This window comes from Cephus cinctus, unplaced genomic scaffold, assembly GCF_000341935.2.
Source record: "Cephus cinctus unplaced genomic scaffold, Ccin1 Ccin1_scaffold0269, whole genome shotgun sequence".
Classification (NCBI taxonomy): Eukaryota; Metazoa; Arthropoda; class Insecta; order Hymenoptera; family Cephidae; genus Cephus; species Cephus cinctus.
In genome coordinates, this window is record NW_014332979.1 from 56,460 (window position 1) to 74,309 (window position 17,850).

Consider the following 17,850-nt stretch of genomic DNA (forward strand, 5'->3'; position numbering starts at 1 on the left):
AAGGTAGTTTCCAATAGACCTTACAGCGATTACTAACAAAATGAGTATAAGATGCACGGGACAAAAATTACAGCTAGAGATAAAAAAGATGGCGAATAAAAAAATCTTCCATCGCAATAAGAGGAAAAAAGGTCCGGACGGAGTCTAGGTACAGTGGTGTTGATGAGGGAAGGCGAGGACGTTGAAGACAGGGACAGAAAGAGAGAGGAGAGAGAAAGAGAGATTCAATTATCCGAAGATAACGCGATCATCGTTCACTGGAAAGTCTCTGTACCTTCTTTCCTAAAGGGTAAAGCCGTTTTATCTCTGTATATTTCGAGGCCTTATTAAGTGTCCTCCGGCAGACAGTGAAGGGTCATAATGCGCTTTCAGGTACTCACATCCGCTTGTTGAAAGAGGCAAGTGGCTCCTGCGCTTAACTTCCTCTTCATTCAGGGATATGAGAAATTCCACCGTTTCTTTTATTTAATTTTCCAAAAAATACCTGAACGTTATAATAATCGAGCATGAGCTGTAAGCTGAGCTTGTGACGTATTTCTATAGTTTTTTATGTCAGGCCATTTTTTTTTATTATGCAGCTTATACGACTTTTGAACATTTATATTAGGAAGCATTGAGTTTGGTCACCCTATATAAGCCTTGGGACTGCCTGGCGAATACTGAATATGTATTGATTTGTCTCGGCTTAGCCAGCTTGATGGTTAACATACGCTAGTCCAGTTCTGAGCCGATTCCTAACCTCACGTACGGGTATCTGACCATTACTGTTGTCGGATTTAAGTAACTGTTAGGATGGAGATTAAATGGAGATGTAGTTGTTATATATCGTCCTTTAGTTTGGTAACCGATACTGTTGGTATTGTTCGACATTTTAACTTCCGGTTTACGTAGTTAGAGGATTAGATTGTCAAGCAGCCATTATTCTCTTCCTGGTTTTATGAATGTATTTGTCTACAGTTTGCATTATACGTGACAATGATGAGTAGTTTATCATGGATCAATCAGAATCGTTGTTGTGATTGTTTGTGCAACTATCAATACCGATTTTATCCTAAATAGCGATAAATTTATTATCTTGTTACTAATGCGTATAGTTGACAGGTATAGTTGGTGTTGTGTTTAAATCATTTCTATTAGCATTGGTTCGCTTCGTTTAACTGAAAATTGTCTTTCAGAAACAAAGTGACAGTATATTATTTAAAACCAAACAATTGATAAAATTCGAAATAGTGATGAAGAAAAATAAATGATAAAAGTTTGAAAAAATTTTTTGAACAAAGTTCAAGACTTAAATCAGTTTCTTTTCCCCTTCTAAACTAGGAAATTGATGACCGATCAGTGTCAGAACGAATTCTCTGCCTGGTAGCATGATATTCATGAAAATTAATTATGCATTTAATCCAACCGGAAACAATCTGTCTGTATTTTCTCCGGAAATGTAAAATTATTCTCCAATAATGAATATTCAGAGAGCAACTAAAATCTGAAGTATTTCCAAACTAGTGCTGCTCCTGTCAAATCCAGGGTGGCGTCACGATATTTTACACTATTCAATCTATCGCTCGATCTTCCCGATAGGTCGTTTCCCTATAGAGTTTCTTTTTTCTTCTTCTTTCCACCGTCTTATGTATCATTGCAATCTGATAGCGTCCGACAAACGCTCGAGTGAAAGTGAAAAGAAATCGTGGGAAATGTAGTAAATTCCCTTTGCGGTGAAAGCGCTAACCTGTTTCTATAAAGTCCGAGACCTTGTCAGAGGCAGCCTTGACTCGAGCAATCCATATTGCCACGTAGTCTGTTAGCGATCAGTTGCCACAAACCTCGAGCAGGCCACGAATCTAAAACTCCCGAGCTACACAAACTGGGACTTTTAGCTCTGAGCTGAGAACAAAGAACTTGGACGTTGAAACCGAGAACACAAAGAGGCCATTAAGCATCGTGATAAGGCTCACGCTAACTTGACGTTACGAAGATACGATCTGTCGTCGTGTTAAGGTGCAGACGTTGAAGGTCTCGAAGCGAGAGAATTGATCGAATCGAGTGTATGAGCAGAGAACAAAGGGAAAAACAATATCTCTACATAAATGAAGATTCTCGTTTAGGGATTTCACTAGGAGGCGAATTATAAAAACACGTGATTTATACTCATTTTCAAAGACATAGCTAACACGGCTAATTGCTTGAATAATTCAAATATTGTAACGACTCTGGTATGGGTACGTAAGTAACGTGTATTCACGTATTTTGTGAAAATTCATTTTATATCGTTCAACATATCGAACCCGAAAGAGAAAGAGACAGATTGGCGGGGTGGAAGTTGGAGGTAAAATAGCAGGAAACTTGTTTTCTGTATTCTCGAGTACTTCGTGTAAAAAATACTAGAAACTCTTCGAAGTTTTGCACTCGTGACGGCACTATGAAACTATTATTACTTATAAGGAAAATTTTAATCTTTGCTTGTTAAGGGTAGACAGCAGATATCGACATTAATTTTTGATAGTGCAAAAACTTATTTTGAAATTTTTTCTCATCACATAATTTTTTTATGTCACTTGACATCGATTGACCTTATATCACGAGTAATTATACATATATGAAAAAGGAACATTATTATTTTTTCTTACCCTCTTTTGTAACAGCTTTTACGTTTCACCCTCTTTCTGGTAAATAATTTATGTGCGGTTGTCTGGTCGATGACCTGTGACTCATTTCTTCTATATTGAAACTAATAATACCAAAAACTTTATTGACAAGTGCCACTATTCGAAGAGATTATAAATTAAAGAAGCAAACTGGTATTAGTTGAAATTATAAAAAGTAATTAATAAACGTATATTGTTGTCTTTATTCTATTCTTCGAAAATACGCTTCTTCGGACTCCTCCATTTCAAAGAGAATTTGGAGTACGATTTTAGGTAAAATATAAAAAAAGTCTCAAAATTAAAAAATAATTAAATTCATATTAAATCCAATTTTCTATCACTTTGTATCCGTCTTCAGACATTTCGTAGTATAGAATTCTTTTATAATATGTTGCGTCTATTATTCCTATTACAAATATCTCAATTTACACTTTTAACTTCTTTACCTTTTTTTCATCTCTACCCTTCATTAACATCCAACATTGCAACGGCATTCGATACGTCACTCGCACGAACTTTGATCCTCGGAAGGAGCTGCATTCACGCACCACTATTTTCTCTAACCTTCACCTATACCGATACCTCGACAAAATTAAGAGCCACCCTTATCGCGAAAATTATGTTTCTTTCATAACCCTTCGTCACGACTCTGTTAATCACACTTCTTACCTGATGTTGATTTTTAAGAACGATAATAACCGCCTTCAAACCAGCTTAGCCGCTCCCCACAAATCCATGTCAGTATTTACATCCTTTAAGTTGGCAGGGCGCAAACACAAATTTTGCCAAGAAAATCCTCCGACTATTTTTTTTTCATTTTTTCCCTCTTCTTTGTCATTTTGCTCCATTGTCTTTCTTTCAATTACACTCCGGACTCTGATAAAGTCAAAGGTCAAAATTTCGTCGTTGCCAATTTTTCTTTTCGTTAAAAGAAAACGATCCTATCGCGGTACGTGGTACACGGTGCACGTAGCAGGCCGGTGTTACTGTGCGGAAATGGAGCAGAAAGGTCGGAAAATTTGCGAGAACGTCCGTATAACATTGTAGCGATGCTTCGTAGTTCCGTTTTACGCTTGCGTTACGATCGTCGTACGTTAATGGACCGATAAAAGTTGACGAGGGTAACGCAAGTGCTGTCGGACTTATTTATTTAACCTTTGCTACGACATCAGTAATTTTGCCGCAGGGATAACTCATAGGCTCCATTAATGTACCATTATCCAGAAGGTTAGACGTAGTGCGCAGCAGTAATATCGTCTGCAATCTATGTACGCAAGGATCCATTGTACGTACAATGTTGGAAGACTGTAATATCAGACCAATCTGCAGTGTGTACAATATAATAACATAATGAGTGGAGTGATACACTTTTAATTAAAAGATCAACGTATTGGGATTTGTGAAAATGAAACATTGTTAATATTTTATAGGAAAATTATTTCACGGAAATCCATCAAGGAATTATTTCTTGAAATTATTTTTAGGAAATAAACGCAGATAATAATAAATATTCATGTGTGAATACAAGATTGAATCCATACTAGTACGGCCTAGTGCGATACGTTATAGGAAATCGAATTAGTGATAACGCGCAATTAGTAAAACAATCACAAATTGACGCAATTATACAATATTTCGGTCAGATGATCAATAACGCTTTTTTTTTCTCGAAATTATAAAACGTCTCTTTTTATTCTTCTTTATGCATCTTTCATACTTTTCGTCTTTCTTTGTTCTTATTTTTTAACAATGATACTACAATAATTAGAATAATGTTTAAAAAATGTACTCTAGTAAAAAGTTAATAAAAATTCAAAAAAAAAAACTTAATATTTTACACATACACATATCCATGGCACAAGTTTATATGCATGAGATTTTTGTCAAGATCCGTACCCGTCACGAAACCCTAGAACATATATTTTTTTTTCATCCCTTTAAAAATCCCCTTTCCGTCCCTAGGCAACCCAAAGCACCTCATTTAAAGCGATACAATTTAGATCCCGTTGATCGTTTTCCACTCGATTGTGTCGTTGCGACGGCATTGTGAAACGACGTTTCGATTTTATTCAAACAGTTTTTCTCCTGACGCGAACGGAGGATAAAAACGAAAATGGGAATAAAAAGAATGGCAGACGTGATGGAGGATCACGTCATTTGCGAGACGCGTTAATGAGGCATGTGCCTCGGGCGTCACTCCCAGAGACCACGAGGTCGCACACGTATCAGTTCTACCTGTGTGTATCAGGGTGGATTCTCATGCAGCAGAATAATAATGTGACGTCACAATACGTTCAACCCCCATCTTATGCCGTCCTCTCTTTAACGGCAAAGCAACATTTTCTGGCTTCATTGTATCATACATGCAGATGCAAGCAACGCTGCTTACGCTGTCAACGTATTACATTACTGCACCTTGAATTTGTTCTCCGTCTGATGATCAAAATTATGAAATAGTCAATATCTAATCAATCGATACTGAAATCGAATATTTAAAATATATTTTAAAAAATTATTACTTTGTACGTCTCATTTTCATGTGACAACTTTGCGTGATGATACTGAACAAAATTTTTTGTTTCATCGTTACTTATACGTATATACTCCAAAGGTTAGCTCAAAAGGTGATATATATTAGTCACTATAAAGAAATGTCGTAACATGCATAAATACGTGTTACGTGAATTTTGCTTTACCTTAACGAAATATCTGATTGGAGAAATTCAAGTTTATCGTATAATCTGCACGAAAGTGTACTTTCCCATGGCACATAGTAACGGTCCGTTACCTTTGTGTAAACGCACGAGCTTGCGAAGGTAGATCGATTTTCATCCGTCCAGTGTAAACCGAGCTAATTGCTTGCTAACTGCCCCTTAAATCTCATTCCGCACGGTCCTTTTAGATATCGTTGAATTTCTCCTCGAAGTTGACGAAGGTCAAACTTTTAGATTGCGAATAAAAAAATTTCTACATTTCCATGTTATTCTTTCATTTCCCTTTCTACTTCCGTTCACCATACTTTCCTTCGGTGTCCGTGTCCCTCTACTTCCGAGTAGTCGAGGGTCGAACGAGGCTGCTGTTACGCCCCTTTCGCATGCGAGAACTGTCAACGCCGAAGTACACCCGGTATATGGACTTTAGCATATACGCCATTAAACTGAGTATAGACTGCGGACTGACGGTGACGACGTCTGTCTCCATCGACGTGGTGAACTTAATTTTTCAAACGATGCTACCGAGTTTATTGAACCATTGGAGTAACGTTCGCTCGTCTCACGGGAAAAACTGCGCTGCAATCTGAACCTTTGTTATGGTACGGCATTTCCAGAGGGATTACTCAGCTTGGAAATATACTGAAGGTTTACTTGCGAAATGATGAAATTATTTTTAGTGGGAACACTCGGTATTGAACGTTGGACATTATTTATGTTATAAAGGGAATTGTGGCGGGTTTGATATTTTGCTAGTTACTTTCGGAATTAGTACCTCTGTGGAAGACACGGGTGGAGATAATTTGTGGATGTCGTTATAACGTGGAATGACCGTCGAGCGTATAACAGGGGACTTTGAGAATTTTCACTACAGTGCTTTTTGAAGAACGGCCTTCTGCATTGCGGCAACCGCGCAATAATAAGCCGATAAAAATTTCGTCGACTGCTTTCACGCTTTTCACTATATTTCTTTTCTTCGTCTTTCCTTGGACTGCCTCTTGCTATTTGAGGCGAAATCGCAAGGTGGAACGACAACGCGATAATTAGACGGAAGCATGTTTTATTCGCTCACTTGAGAATGCAGGGAAAGAAAAGCCCGCGGTTAAAATTCAAGGATGGAACTTTTTTTTTTCTCACAGCGTCGCTCACGTCGTTTCCTCGAGGGTCACAATTTGCTGGTAGGGCTGTCCTGTCGACGCTGACGCCTTCGCGTGAAAATAGCCTAACTTGGGTTTCTCAAGTCGTGAGGTCGGCTTCTTTTAAAAGAAATTGTTCTTTCGGAAATGCTTTGCTGCTTTACGTTTTCTACGACTATTCCTTAGCTGCTCTGCTGGTTGGTATTAGCCGGTCCAGGAGTTCAATGTTTTTTGGACGGTACAGATTTACGTGGACATTCATTTCGAGTAACTTGTTTTCAGGTGAAAAAACGCAATTGATAACAGTATTTGCCACGTTTATGTTTGAATTAATCATATTTCATATGGTCGACAGTATAGAGTAAGTTGATCAGACCTGTAGTAGAGGAAGTACTAAAAAGAAAAATAAGAAAACAGGAGCTACAAGAAAAATGAAGACGATGATACTTTAATAAAAAAAAAAAGAAACAAGTAAGCACGTATTTTCGGTAATTATGGAAAATTGTTAATAGATTAAGATTAACATTTTTTTTTTACATTCGTTATAAAGTAAGTCATTAATGTGAATGTCTAAAGACAGAGTTATTTAACTCCTTACAGGATCAACATCTATGCATTCACACACGTACCTACATTCATTATCGCATCGTTATATAAAATATTTAACTGTAAAATGACGATTGTCAAGATATCACGAATAATATTGTACAATCATGCAGTTATTAAAACTCAGCCAGACGGATCAAAATCTTATATATAAAGACCGTAAGAATAATAATGACCTTTCGTAAGCTATTAAATGTAGCCTTTATTAGGAAGATTGAGATTTTTATAAATGATTCTGACGCAAACTGAATTTTGCTTTTATAAAATGCATCTGGTCACGAGCCTCGTAGACATGATCGATTGTGACAGATATCGTAAAACATCTGATTTTTGGACGACGGATCCCTCTGTTCATTATAAATGAGCCTTCTAGGAGGATCCAGCAAATCTACGGGTTGTGAAAAGTCCAGCATCGATTCGCCGAAATATTCCTCGTGAAATTTACAAAGTTTTCACGAGACGGTAATACTCGTTCTTCGCCCCTGAGGTAATAGGCCCTACGGCCTAATTGATGAAAATAGGAACAGATCGAACAAAAAATATAAATTAATTGAACAAACATTGAATGTGTACACGTGGAACTTAATCATAGGTAGAAAATCACCTTTGTTCTCGTTTAGCTGTTAGTTGAGTTACTCGCAACTAATAACTTAGGTAGACTCACGCTATTTTACTATGAGAAGGGAGGGATGGAAAACAGCAATACTGCCATCTTTATATAATTGAGAAATTCAGTGGGTATGAAACTGAGCACTACGGAGCTTAAAATATAATTCTACGAACAAAAATTGAACCATTATGTCTACCAGTTAGGTTAGGCTTCGCCTAAGAAGAAGGTTGTGAAATTGGCCCATCTTTCAATGACAATTCTCTGGTGTTGTTTCACTTCTCTTGCAATTCTATTTTATAGCAGGACATTATTTACTCCTCCGGTTCGCTCAAACGAGCTGAAGGGACTGGTAGAAGAAGTATTCGAGAATGTAAAAATTGTATGAGGAATTCTGAAAATATCTTGCACGAAGGAATACAAATATAAATTATTTCAAAGAAATTCTCCTGGAATTCTGTATGCCTTTTCAAAGTCCAAAGAGTTTCTATTCACTTTTATTGAACTTATAACGTCGTTTTGCTACTAAAAATATGTTTGCTATTGTAGCTCGTGTTATTTTCTTCATAAAGGATTTATGATTCGGCGAATGAGCAGGAACAAAAGTTCTTCTATTCACACGAAGGGTAAATACTGATAGCACTTAATTTCTGAGATATAAGAAATTATGAGAATATTGTGATATATTGCGCCAACTTCCAGCAGTCTTGGCATCGACTATTTGCATACCTCGTCATTTTACGTGAATCGGGCGAACAATAGTCTCCTGGAAAAATGAGGAATGAAAATTGTGAAAAGGGCGCATTGTCGCCAGTTTCCTTTGTCTACGGTCGCGGTCGTTTCAAGATTAGAAAATATTCGCAGTCACAATGACGTCGCCTTCGTCTGGATTCTTTATTTCTGTCCTCCACATTTCCGCACTGTTCGTTCGTTCTCCTTGCATTTCGTTTACTCACTTTTCGTTGCAGAAGCATTTTCCACCATAGGAAAGGTACAGGGAATATTAAACTACACATGAAAGAGCTCTGCCGGCGGAAACTGGTACTAAACTTCAAACGTACCCAGGAGCGTATGCTTTTACAGATACGTATATGTATACAGATTTGAACGCAGGAACTATTACTGATTGTGAGTTTCATGAAATTATCGTATTAGTATCTATATTATTGTATTATGATTGATTAATTGAATGCTTGTTATATGCAATAATGGCAGAAATCAGATCCGTTTCAATCCTTAAAAGTAGTGCGCTGTTACGGTTTTCTGATTTAATAAAATAAATATAATGGTCGTTAGGTTTAATCAGAATCAGTACCATAAAGGCTGTATGCTATTTATCTTGCTACCTACCTACTCTTACTTTTCTGATTCTTAACAGCATTATACAGTCTGTAATAACATATTGATCTTTTATCATGATGCCGGTGCATTCTTGCCCTTGAAATTTACATAGTTCAGGAACGAACGGAAATAGCAGGAATTGCAAACGATGCAATTTTTGTAAACCATATTTCTCTCTCTGAAACATTCTGATTCATTGCATTCATATAAAGGGATGATATATTATTAAAGATAATGCAAATTTTTATACATATCCCCACCGAAATGCAAGACCACGTATATAATCAACCGTATATAATTTCGTGCTCTTGAAAAAGATGGATTAGCTTTTTGAATAAATTTGTACCTTCAGATAAGTACTAAAATACTTCACGCTCATACGTCACGATTGCAGCCCTTTCAAGCAATTTGACGTGGAACTAATTAAAAGTCAGATTAACGTTAATTGAAAATCGTATAAGTGAATTTGTCAGCTAATGTAATTAGTAACAAAAAAAGATAAAGTTGAATACAGTAAAACCTGTTTTTGTACGGTGGATAGAGACCGCATAAAAGAAATCAAACAAAAAAATATTCGGAAATTTTATAAATTCTTACATATAATAAACAACTTTGTACGATATATTACCTAAAATTTTTTTTATGCGGTGGATAGGGACCTCATAAAAAAAGTCTGACTTAGAAATAAATCAATGATTTATGAAATAGATGAGACAATGCTTTCAATTAAATTAAATAATCAAATTAGACCTAAAGAAATTGTAAAAATATTAATTTCTTCATTGTACATATACATGGAGAAGTTTTCAAATTATACATTAAATAGTTTGCTGCTACTCGTCGTAATCCTAAACGCGCATCTTCTTGTGATGAATTGGTTGAAAATCGCTTTCGTTGCTTGAAGATAGGATTTTTTTTATTTTTTTTTTATTTTTTATTTTAAACAAACATTTTTTATTCCCGCGAGGTCCAGATACATCGTTCTCAAGGAGACCACGTAAACAGAGTTCATCCACAACATGTATATGTACATTGATAGGAAACAATAAACTGATGCTAACGCCGCTAATATTCATATACAGCATGAAAATAAATCGCACGAAAAAAATCGCACAAAAATAAAATCGCACAAAACCAATCGCACAAAAATAAAATCGCATAAAAAAGCACCGCACAAAAACAGGTTTTACTGTACACAACGTCGTAGATCCTTTTATATTAATGGCTGTCAGTCGTGACGACAGGAGCATCGCAAATAAAAAATTCAATTATCTATCGTTGTACTGACATGTGGATTGTGTAACATTACTGCACAAGGAGACGGAATTAATAATTAAAATGGCATTGCTGAACATGACGTTTACAGATCCATTTTTGTGTACTTGAAGAAAGATGGACGCGTACTAAAAAAATTATAATGCGCACCTTCCCTTTTCAATGAATTAAAAATTCCCTAGTCTCGCAAATATTAATATTTGAAAAAATTATTGGCGAACATCTGTTTCTGTCTTTGCGCCGAGTAATCTGACTCAAAAGATTACCGTTCAGAATAATCGATTTCTCGAAGTGTTTTTTGTGGTTCATCCGACAAAAAATCAGCTGTCTCATTTTCTGGTGTTATAGCCAGTCGTGTTTCTCGCAAACGGCGATTGCGAATTCGTTCTTAAATAATAAATTCCTCGTGTTCTGGAATCCACTGCAAAGCCCATCAGAGCGTCGGGTGTCCATGTGCAATTTGCCGGAATTTCCGGTCGCCAACGTTGACATCTACTGGCCGGAAATCCGGTCGGATTCGTCACAGATTCCGCGTACAATCTCCATGCTCTATTGTGACCACAAGTGACTGAAATTTTGAAAGAAATATTGTATCAAAATATTGTATCCATCGATTGCAATAATGCGTTATGTTATTTTTCTGTCATGCATTATAATGCAATAGTATATTGTGCACCGAGAGCGAAAACGGGCGTTTCTGCGCCGCGTATAAAATTGAGGTTCCCGAGGCGAAAGCGAGGGGTTCTCAACTTTATACAAGGCACAAACGCCCGTTTTTTAGAAAAAAGAAAAACTATTGTACCTATCAGATGTTCTTTAAAAGTATATAGAAAAATATGTACAAAAAGTGTTATGATACGCGGTTACGTGTAATATATAAATTAATTAAAATACCAGAGCAACGTAACGTAACAAAGTAGCACAGAAATAACTAGATGAAGAATGTCTACTTGATTCTATCGTAGGAACCACGCGAAATGGTATTGGGTCATTTTTGATACTCCCCACGCAATACGACGATTAAGGACTCTATCTCTGACCTACGACCCTGAGTATAGCAGATCTTAAGAAATATATCTATTAAGATATCGTTCGGTAGCCTAAATGACAATTCCTTATAAAAATTCAGCAATAATCCAAAACTCACTGTATTGATTAACTAATCGAGTAACTCCCATCGATATGAAGTTCCCTGCGATGCATCCAGGCTGCAGTGGTCTACCACCATTGGGATAAAAATCCGCATGACCGAGTGGTGTCAAAAATCCAAATATTCCTCCGTCGGTATGAATAACGTCAACAAATGTTGCATCAGCCGCCGTCAAATGACCATCCGCACCTGTGTTCATGTACAATGGATACGCAGCATCGAGTCCAGTTATTCTGCCTACCTGGAGGAAAAAAGTGTCACAATTAATCCATCTATATCATCCAATTTGTTTTCTATAAATTGAAAAGAAAAACTACGAATTTTTTAAGTTAATAATTGTAATAATTTTTTAGCTATATATATTTTAAAAATATCCCTGATAATGTCGCTCAAGATCACGATAAACTTACTTTTCGCGGCGCCAACGCTTTACCCATGAATCCAGCCGCTTCCGCTCCCAAACTGAATCCGACCACGTGAATCCTAGATATCGGAACTGCACCTTGAACGTCCAACCAGCTGACCATTCGTGCCACATATAATCCAACAGTTCTCGTATTGCTGACAGCGGTAACGTACCATGGCAGCGCACCGAGCTTACCCCAATCGACCAAAATTATATTGTACTCTCCGCGTCTCAAATATACTGCAAGCACGAATTGTATACGAATAGCAGTCAGAAGCTTCTTCTATGGTTTTGATACTACTCGGGCAAAAGTTTAAGTTGGCCATTTATCATTCTGACGAGATGTCTCGTGGTATTATGGGATGCTGCTATGACATGGCGTATTCTGATACTAGTGCAAATGGACCTAGAATCCTTTCGAAAGCTTTGTCGTACTTCATAATAAATTCAGTGGATTGCAAGTGGTTTGTCAAAGTAAATACGATGGGCACTTTGAAATTATAATGCTAAGTAAATACTTCACATAGATTTGTAACTATCAATAAAAATAGCAAATAATATTCTGATTGTTAACGCTTTAAATTTGAAGTTAAGAACATTTTTTAAGTAAAAAAATTACTTTGTTCACTACTTTAATTATTGTAAAATGTATTTTGGTATAATGCTATTACTGGAACCGTAGACAGAAGTGCAAAGAACGTCTTTGCCCAGGAAGTGGGTATTTGTAATTAAAAGACTATGACGAAATGTTCCGTCACGAAAATCAATAGATGGAATCTTGGTGTGACGAACGTTCTTCTGTGCTAGACTTTCTTAAAGGTGGGTTCACGTTGTGTAATTCAAAATACTGAACTGCGCGTTGGTACCGTCTCTAATCGTTGCTCCGCTGAGACCTGGTGCACGTTCGCTGTACCCGTGAATGTATAAGACTGTTGGATTGCTGCGGTTGAAGTTGCTCCTCTGCAGGCTTGCAGTTTCATTTAATTTCAGTAAGTTGGCCGTTGTTGGGTTGCGTCTTGGAAATAAGATGAAGTGTCTCAAGGAATTGCAAAGTGAAATTTTACAGTAGAAGTAGTCAAGATCGAGCACTATTTTTATAATAGAACATTATACGTAATGTCGTTGTAACAAAGGAAGATATTTGTAATACCCATAATTTGACGTAGCAGACGCGGAATTTTATTGATAATAAAATTCTTTGTAATTCCATGAAAAGTGTCAAGTGGCAAATTAACGTTTATAGCAAGAAGAACGTACTTCAGGTATAAAGAACTTTGACAATCATTCGAATCGAGTCGTCCGAGACGAAAGTTATTCTTGCTAAAGCAATGAAATCTCAGGATTAGCAACTTCAAAGGAAGCTGTGGCGCGGAATTTAATTGTTCTTACAAGCGATCGTTAGCGACAGGAATAATTAAGGGATGTAGATCACAATTCAAATGGCAATTAATCGAACCGGCATATTCCTTAGTTATCGAATCGAACTACTAAAGTCAATAAAATAGAAGCAGCGATCGCTCAGTGCTAAATTTGCATATAATAAAAAAATCACTAGTAGCCTAAGTAGCCGTTAGGAAGACTGATTCTATAAAATTCTAATTTTATTATAAAATTCTAATACCCGATATTATATCTATTTCAAAAATATCGTAGTTATCCGTCCGTAAGGTCATCGATGAATCGATTCCTCATAACTCATTGTCAGTCGTTCAAATTCTTTGTCCATAGTCACGTTCTACTTGGATCATCTCGAAAAGTGAAAATTCAATTAATGCGGAACATCAATTAATTTTCTTCAGCTCGACTTTCCGTCCATTAAGCATTGAATGGCAGGTTAATGACAAAAGTACCTGGTATACAGCTGGTACTCGATGTCACGATCTAACTGGATAGGACAACAAAGGGCACAGTTCCCAGCAGGGAAGGGTGACATGTGGACCGGGTAGTTACCTTTGACCAAATACCATTGATTATTAGCATAACAAAGCATCAATTGTAGAATTGGGCTTCGTCATAATCACCATCATTGCCAGCGATTATATCACGCGAGAAATCGATACATGACATAATGATTATTTTTTACTTGTTAACAAGTTTCAAAATCTCTCATGCTTCAATAAAATTGTGTATCGCGTACTTATTATCCGCAATTAAATAACTAATTATTAAACATTAAAACTTCAACCCTGTACCTACTTGCCAAATTTATGTTAATAGACATATTTATATTATATTCGTAATAAATATAATAGTAATATCAGGTTGTGAATCAATATATTTTTAAATCACAATGACCCTCAAATTTTTATCCTAATCACAATGCGCCTCACGTAGCACATAAAACCTTGCTATTGACATTTGCTACACATTCGATCAATAGTGTTAATCAAACTGCAAAAACCGGTCTTCGATTCGATATAAGGAATTGTTCTGTCATAGAAAGTTCAAGTATGACTAAACGAATCAATAAAAAAGAAAAAAAAAAAATCCGAAACATACTATGAGTAACATTAGTTACTATACTGTAGTAAATTGCACAATACTGGCTGTAAATCTTGCGCAAGTAATTCACGGATTCTTTAATATAAATTCACGCTCTCCATGCTGGTACATAACACTGGCACTTTTACCACCGTTCACACGGAGATAATGGAACACAGAGCCGTGAGATTTCCGTTCTGAAAATTTCGTCAGAGATATTGCAAAGTCTACTTCTATTAATAAATACGTTTACTTTCAATAATGAAATGTTCACCACGCACTATTTCACGGGATTTTCGTCACGATCGAGTGACGATATTGATACAGTTAAGAATTCTTGGTCTATAGTCAGTGCTAGGGAATTTATTGAGTTTTCTCGGCCGGACGATCGTGCCCACTAAATCATCCTGGTGGAACGTGAAATGCGAATCGCATACTTTCGTTTTTATTCCCAGGAAAACGATTCTTTGTAGGGAAATGAAAGTGTTTATGAGTTTTTATACGTACGCAGATGCGACACTGATTTCTCCTTGTAAATTAACCTATTTTTCGTATATGGTCGCTTTTATTATACCGATTGCGATTATTGGTGTTCTGACGAGAAAGTCGAATGTTTATTGTAATTTTACTAGAAGCATTATCTCCAAAATATTTGAGATACAGGTACAATACGACTTTGATAACTCGAACTTCTATCAGTCAATAACCTCTGTAAGACTATGAATCTTCGAATTTTCTAATGTTTCACTTCTATAAGTCGAAAATCTTGACAGGGCGAAGCTACGATAATTCCAAGCATATTTCGTTTTCCTTCACATTTGCGTTATCACAGTTCCACTGTACGTGTATACACTGTATATGACGTGTTTGTATTATCAACGTAACTTTATACGGTAAAATTTGACACGGTCAAATGATAACAAGTCTTCGTAATTATTTTTAAAACATCGCTTACACGTGTTTCTGATTTCGGATAGATTTACATGAGAAATAATTTTTTTTTAAAGAAAATCTCGGGAAAAATTTCAATGTCACGTAACGTTACTCCAAATGTGATATATCGGAAAAAATCTATTGCAACTAACACTGTGGCTGTTAAACGATTATTATTTACAATCCTTTTTTTGCAATTTTAAGCAGTTTTTTACGTAATGACTTAATGCGGTTTTATTATCATATATCTATACCTCGATATGTAACGAGTAATCGGCAAACATAAGAAGCCAGAAAGACAGGTAACATTATCCCGTATTATAGAAACTGCTCTTAGTCTTAACAAATTGAGGAATTAGTAACCGATCAGCGATTCGCGTCGAACTGATGAAAACTGACAGTTTACGAAGATTTTGTTGCCAGAACGAAAGTTTCGACACTTTTTGCTGTCATGCTACCATTTTTTGGTGGTCATTGCCGCCGTACACGTAACTACTGACTTAATTTACAACAACGAGTACGGATAATAAAACTATGAGTTAATTAGACCAAACTATTATCAGCTGTTTAAGTAATTACGAAGTATAAACGGGAATCACTTACTCCAATTCAAAGTCACTGTGATGCATAAGACACCAGCGAGAAAATCCGGAATCATTTCGAAAATTAACATGAATTTATGTTTAATTAAATTTTAAGATACAGAACAGATTTGATTCTTGAACATTTTGATAATTTTTAATTGGATTTAGTATCAAGTATCGATCATTAGTTTATAACTGATTTAAGAGTTTTGTGTTTCCACTTGAAATATTGGTATTAAAATGAAAATTATAAATAAAATATTGTATTTAATGAAATTATTACTTTAAAATTTATTTAATACATTAATATTATTACTTGTAGATGTCTTTTTATTATATTATTTCTTTCACTGCCGGTACATCTTTCTAGGCGAAAAAATTCAGTCCAATTTCGTTTATCACATTAATTGAGAATTTCACGTATGAAAATGATTTTTATGACAACTTTCGGAAATCAAAAGCCCGGATCATCTGATCATTTGTGGCAGTAAAGTTATGTTCAAAAAAATATTATCGGCGCTCCATTAGATATATGTATGTTACACTTCTTCCAGTGAACATCTCCTGCACTTTATTAACACGGTATCTCCAGTGACGAATGGCAGGAATTAAGTATTCGTGTTAAAGACACACTCCTGTTACGCGCTTCCTGTCAACGTCCCTGCCACCTGAAGTGAGCACTCCGCTGGAAAATTTTTCTCTCGCGATACCTTCACGATTGTCTCCTTTCTACTGGCAGGAAATTTATTTTTCGAAACTAATTCCATCTGCGTCAAAAACGCTGAAATTTAGTAAAGAATCTATCCGTTGAAGAATTACTCACACTTTGGAAAGTTACAGTAATTCACTTGTGTAAATCGTATTTTTAAACTCAAGTGTCACTGCACACCCTAGAGCTATTCCTTGTGACTTGTATACGCAGAACATTCTGTATAAGCTATGAGTATAGACACTGAGTACATAAGAATAACTTTCAATAACAATAATCACGAATGGGGTATGTCCTGCATGAGCACAGGTTCTTGATCTTATGAATCAACCAGTAATCTTGTAAAGAGTTTTAAAGTATCGCTAGGGCATTCTTGCAGTTATGATAAATGCCTGAAAGCCAATCGTGAAAGCGTTTTAATAGAACGAAGTCAGAGTCTAGTTGTGGTAGGAGTGGTGGTACTTTGACGTGGAGTGGCTGCTCTTGGGACAGGTTCTAATTTCTCAAAACGGTTTTCTCAGTGCACGAACTTGTTGCTACTCGATATCATCAGGATCGAAGGACATAAATTTTCTAAAAAAAGACAGCGAAAGGTTTACAGGGAACGAAATTCCATTGGATTTAGAGATATCGTTGCACCGTGTTACGTCGAATAGAGTATAACGTGTATATCTGTATTGTGGATTTTTTTATTGATTTCTACCACTACTCATTTTCATCTGTAGTTAGAGCGCTGCAGTGTGGTTTGAAGAGACCTGGAGGTTAATGGTACTTAGTGCCATTTCTTACTTTTAGTAGTCGCGGAAATAGCAGCAGGCAACTATTTCACGTAAAAGAGTGTTAAAAGCCTTGACCGCATTTCCCAATAATAGTTTCTTACTTTTCCATCTTCTCTTATTTTGCTCTAAGTGTTCGTATAAGGTACAAGGACCTGCATTTGTATAAAAATCCATCAGACCCAATGGATATATGAATGTTCGATTTTATTTTAAAAAATGGGAAACCAGTATCTACGGTCCATTCGAATACTGCTTAATGAAAGCAAGCAAAATTGTTCTTGGTACGTCTCGATATAATGCATTTTCCATCCATCTTACGTCCATCACGATTTACGAATCAATAACGAAAAAGAATATTTTTCAGAAAATTCATATTTAATAAGTTTTGATTTTTAATCTTTTACCTTTTATTTACGTTAGTACGTATAGTGTATAAATCTCTTACGTATTCTGTATATATATTTATTATTCTATCAAATATAGCTATATT

The 17,850-nt window shown here is 36.1% G+C and overlaps 2 protein-coding genes across 3 annotated transcripts in view; one reads left to right on the forward strand and one right to left on the reverse strand.

The window, feature by feature from the left end:
- Positions 1–17,850, forward strand: part of LOC107265996 (chromatin assembly factor 1 subunit A-B) — a 39,388-nt gene that overhangs the window by 6,746 nt on the left and 14,792 nt on the right. The gene's annotated exons all lie outside the window — the stretch shown is intronic.
- Positions 9,796–15,954, reverse strand: LOC107265997 (inactive pancreatic lipase-related protein 1-like). Its single transcript, XM_015736018.2, has 6 exons — positions 15,892–15,954; positions 13,725–13,824; positions 12,741–12,889; positions 11,879–12,114; positions 11,466–11,709; positions 9,796–10,886 (listed from the first exon to the last, which is right to left on the reverse strand). The coding sequence occupies exons 1-6, from the start codon at positions 15,944–15,946 to the stop codon at positions 10,648–10,650; spliced, it is 1,023 nt and encodes a 340-aa protein (XP_015591504.2). The 5' UTR covers positions 15,947–15,954; the 3' UTR covers positions 9,796–10,647.